At 38.5% G+C, this 3834-nt stretch overlaps 1 protein-coding gene across 1 annotated transcript; it reads right to left on the bottom strand.

Annotated features, from left to right (window-relative positions):
• Positions 1-2599: 2599 nt before the first annotated feature.
• LOC148778649 (vomeronasal type-1 receptor 3-like) lies at positions 2600-3529 on the bottom strand. Its single transcript, XM_088829866.1, has one exon. The coding sequence runs from the start codon at positions 3527-3529 to the stop codon at positions 2600-2602; it is 930 nt and encodes a 309-aa protein (XP_088685992.1).
• Positions 3530-3834: the final 305 nt, after the last annotated feature.

Raw genomic sequence — 3834 nt, 5'->3', positions numbered from 1 at the left:
AAACTAAAAATTTCTGTTGTTCAAGTGGCCCAGTCTGCAGTATTTTGTTATGATGGCCCAAGCAGACACAGACAACTTGCAAAGAAAAATCAGAAAATAAATTTTTAAAAAAATTCCATTCATGATAGTATCAAAAAAGAATTAAGTGCTTAGAAATAAATTTCAAAAATGAGCAAAAAATATACTCTTAGAACTACAAAACTGTGTTTAAAGAAATTAAGTATGTAAATATATGGAAAACATGTCCAATGTTCACATATCAGAATGCTTAATATGCCAAGATGGCAATAATTTCCAAACGTACTTCCAGATTTACATAATCCTATCAAAATCCCAAAATAATTCCTTGTAGAAATTGACAACCTGACTGTATAATTCATGTGCAAATACAAAGGACTAGAATTGCCCAACATGAAAAGAGAAATGAAGTAGGAAGATTAGTATTTTCCAATATGAAGATGTACTACAGAGGGACAGTAGTTAGGAGACTGTGGCATGGCAGAAAATAGAAAACTTACTGATGGAATGGAGAGTACAAAAATACACACACATGTCTATCTATGCTGAACAGTTTTTCACAAAGCTGCCAAAACAATTCAACAAGAAAAGCAGAGAGTATTTAAACATGGATGCTGGTACAAAGGGATAGCAAGTCACCAACCAAGAAAAAGAAGGAGGGAGGGAGGAAGGAAGAAGAGAAATAGAGGAAGGGAAAGGAAAGGAAAACAAAAGAAGAGGAAAAAAAGTTAGCGCTTTACTTTGAATCACTTGCAAAGAGTAAATATATATAAAATGTCTCACCGACCTAAACATAGGAGCAAAAACAAGAAAGCTATACAAGAAAACAGGGGTACATATTCATGATAACAACTTGGCAAAGAATTCTTACATGAAACCAAAAGCACAAGCAGTAAAGCAGTAAACCACTATTATAGCCCCAACTGTACAATGGCAAGCCACTCCAGTACTCTTGCCTAGAAAGTCCCATGGATAGAGGAGCCTGGTAGGCTGCAGTCCGTGGGGTCGCTAAGGGTCGGACACGACTGAGCGACTTCACTTTCACTTTCACACATTGGAGAAGGAAATGGCAACCCACTCCAGTGTTCTTGCCTGGAGAATCCCAGGGACGGGGGAGCCTGGTGGGCTTCTGTCTATGGGGTCACACGGAGTCGGACATGACTGAAGTGACTTAGCAGCAGCAGTAGTACCTTAACCCCAACCTCAACCCAAATATAAGCCAGAGCCCTACCGCAAACCTGATGCTTAATCTTAACCCTAATCCTCACTCTAAACCTAACTTCAACCCAAAGCCAAACTGCAATCTTAATCTTAACCCTAGCCCCAAACCCAAACCCAAAGCTGAGCCCCTAACTCAAAACTCAAACCACCTACTTACATGAACACTTCTGCTGTGCTGTCTGTTGAATGTGTAGCCCTTTAGAGCAAAGGTACCTGTGAAAAGCTCTCCCATTTGTCTTTACCTTCAGAAGGTACCTAAATCTTGGGAACTTAATTTTGCCCCCTTTATTTTTTAATCTTCAATTCAGAGCCCAAGTTCACTCGTAAGCTCAACAGTCCTCAGGACCAAAACAAATATCTTAGATGTTGTGGGATGCTGTTTTTCTCTCTATTCCTACTGTATCTTAAATGTAGGTAAGTAATTATTGTAAAATTTGAAGACATTTGTGAATTGACATGCAAATGTGAAGACTTTTATTTATTTTTGCAACTAAATATGAAATGTTTCTAACATACCAAAGTATAAAGCACAGATCATATCACAGCTTATATTATATCATAACATATATTTCATACCTTAGTGTTCAGTTCAGTTCAGTCGCTCAGTCGTGTCCGACTCTCCACGACTCCATGAATCACAGCATGCCAGGCCTCCCTGTCCATCACCAGCTCCCGGAGTTCACTCAAATTCATGTCCACAGAGTCGGTGATGCCATCCAACCATCTCATTCTTGGTCATCCCCTTCTCCTCCCGCCCTCAACCTTTCCCAGCATCAGAGTCTTTTCCAGTGAGTCAACTCGTCGCATGAGGTGGCCAAAGTATTGGAGTTTCAGCTGTAGCATCAGTCCTTCCAATGAACACCCAGGATTGATCTCCTTTAGAATGGACTGGTTGGATCTCCTTGCAGTACAAGGGACTCTCAAGAGTCTTCTCCAACACCACAGTTCAAAAGCATCAATTCTTCAGCGATCAGCTTTCTTCACAGTCCAACTCTCACATCCATACATGACCACGGGAAAAACCATAGCCTTGACTAGGCAGACCTTTGTTGGCAAAGTAATGTTGGGGTTAGCTTATACTCAAAACTAACCCAGTGTTTCTTTGTGAAATTATCAATTTCTCTACTTTTACGATTTAATAATGTTTCCTATGTTACAAAACGTTCTACATTCCATATGTGTTACTGTTTTATAAAGTTTTAAACCTTATATACATGACATCATAATCTAAACCTTCTTAGCTCAGTTCAGTGGGAGATAACCTGCTTTAACTCAAGTCATTGAAAAACAAGCTACTCTGTACTCGTGCACATTACTCCAGTGGTGAGAATACTATGGAGTGGTCGTATGATCATTTAATTTAGAAAGAGAAGATTCTGATCCTTGTTTTGATGTAATTTATTCTGGAAATTCTATTTTCATTTTTAATCAGTAAGAAAGGACAGATGCTCGGGTAACATGATGCAATATAGTTACCAAAGCTCTCAAGTTGCCAATTGCTCCCACTCACAGAAAATAAATAAACAGTGAGAAAGGTGTTGGTCCAGTAAAAGAAAACAAAGCAGCTCACCAGCATGAGAATAAGTTTGGTAGCTTTAATTTCAGGAGAGCCATGTGAAGACTGGATGGTACTGCGAACATGCTGAGCTGTTTTGCGATGTCTGAAGAGAATATTCACCATGTAGATACTACTGCATGTCATGAGAGAGAGAAGGAACAAGTCTCGAGTGAATATCGCACTTAGAAATGTTGCTACTATGTAGCGATGAGGTGTCTCAGTTTTACAATAAGCAGCATAATACCCAGATCTAGCATCAGTGATATTCCTGTTGGCCACATTTCTTAAGATGATCTCAGAATAAATGACCATGTTGATGATCCAGGAAAAAAGTAAAGAGGGTTGAATAAATGTCAAAATTTTTATTTTGAGCCAAACCCACTTACTATTACTCAGAGTAATTGTCACAGCCTGAAAGATACTCTGGAGAGAGGTTGTATACAGGGAAATACTTCGAGTAACTCTCTGGATGTAAACCACTGCTTTACATCCAATATCACCCATCTCAGGACTAATTCCAAAGGACGACAGTATATTTGGAATCCCTCTGAATACAAGCGTCAGGGTGTTAGCGAAAGTTAGGTGGGCAAGAATCACATCTGTGGGCTTCTTCTTATGGGGGAGAATTAAAAAGATATACATATACAAAATAAATAACAAGGAATTCCCCATGAGCCCAATAAAAATTTGAAAAAAGAAGCAGATCCCAAAAATCTTGTCACTGGAAATCATTGTCTTTCAGTCTTTCTTAGATCTTCAAACCAAGGCCAGCACATCCTACAGATAAATAATTTGGTTATGAACACAAAGATTTAAATTAATTGTGATTGTGAATGTATCAAGCTTCCAGAAGCCTTCCTGCAAGGAGTAAGTGTTCAGCTACATCAGACCTCTTAAGGGACTATCAGGATTTGTAAAGAGCAGAATTTAATGTTTATGATGACATAAAGTAATATATGTATTCACCATTTATTCCAGTCAATTTATCTTGGAAATGCTCTGCTGATTGTATACATCAAGAGACAGTTTAATTTAAA

The sequence above is a fragment of the Moschus berezovskii genome, chromosome 1 (assembly GCF_049115385.1).
Source record: "Moschus berezovskii isolate FMDL1 chromosome 1, NW_MosBer_1.0, whole genome shotgun sequence".
Lineage (NCBI taxonomy): Eukaryota > Metazoa > Chordata > Mammalia > Artiodactyla > Moschidae > Moschus > Moschus berezovskii.
The sequence above is the reverse complement of the archived record's forward strand: the minus strand, read 5'-3'. Positions and strand labels throughout refer to the sequence as shown.

What these genes read in the sequence shown, in the direction of transcription:
- LOC148778649 (XM_088829866.1), bottom strand. Translation starts at nt 3,529, where the DNA reads ATGATTTCCAGTGACAAGATTTTTGGGATCTGCTTCTTTTTTCAAATT.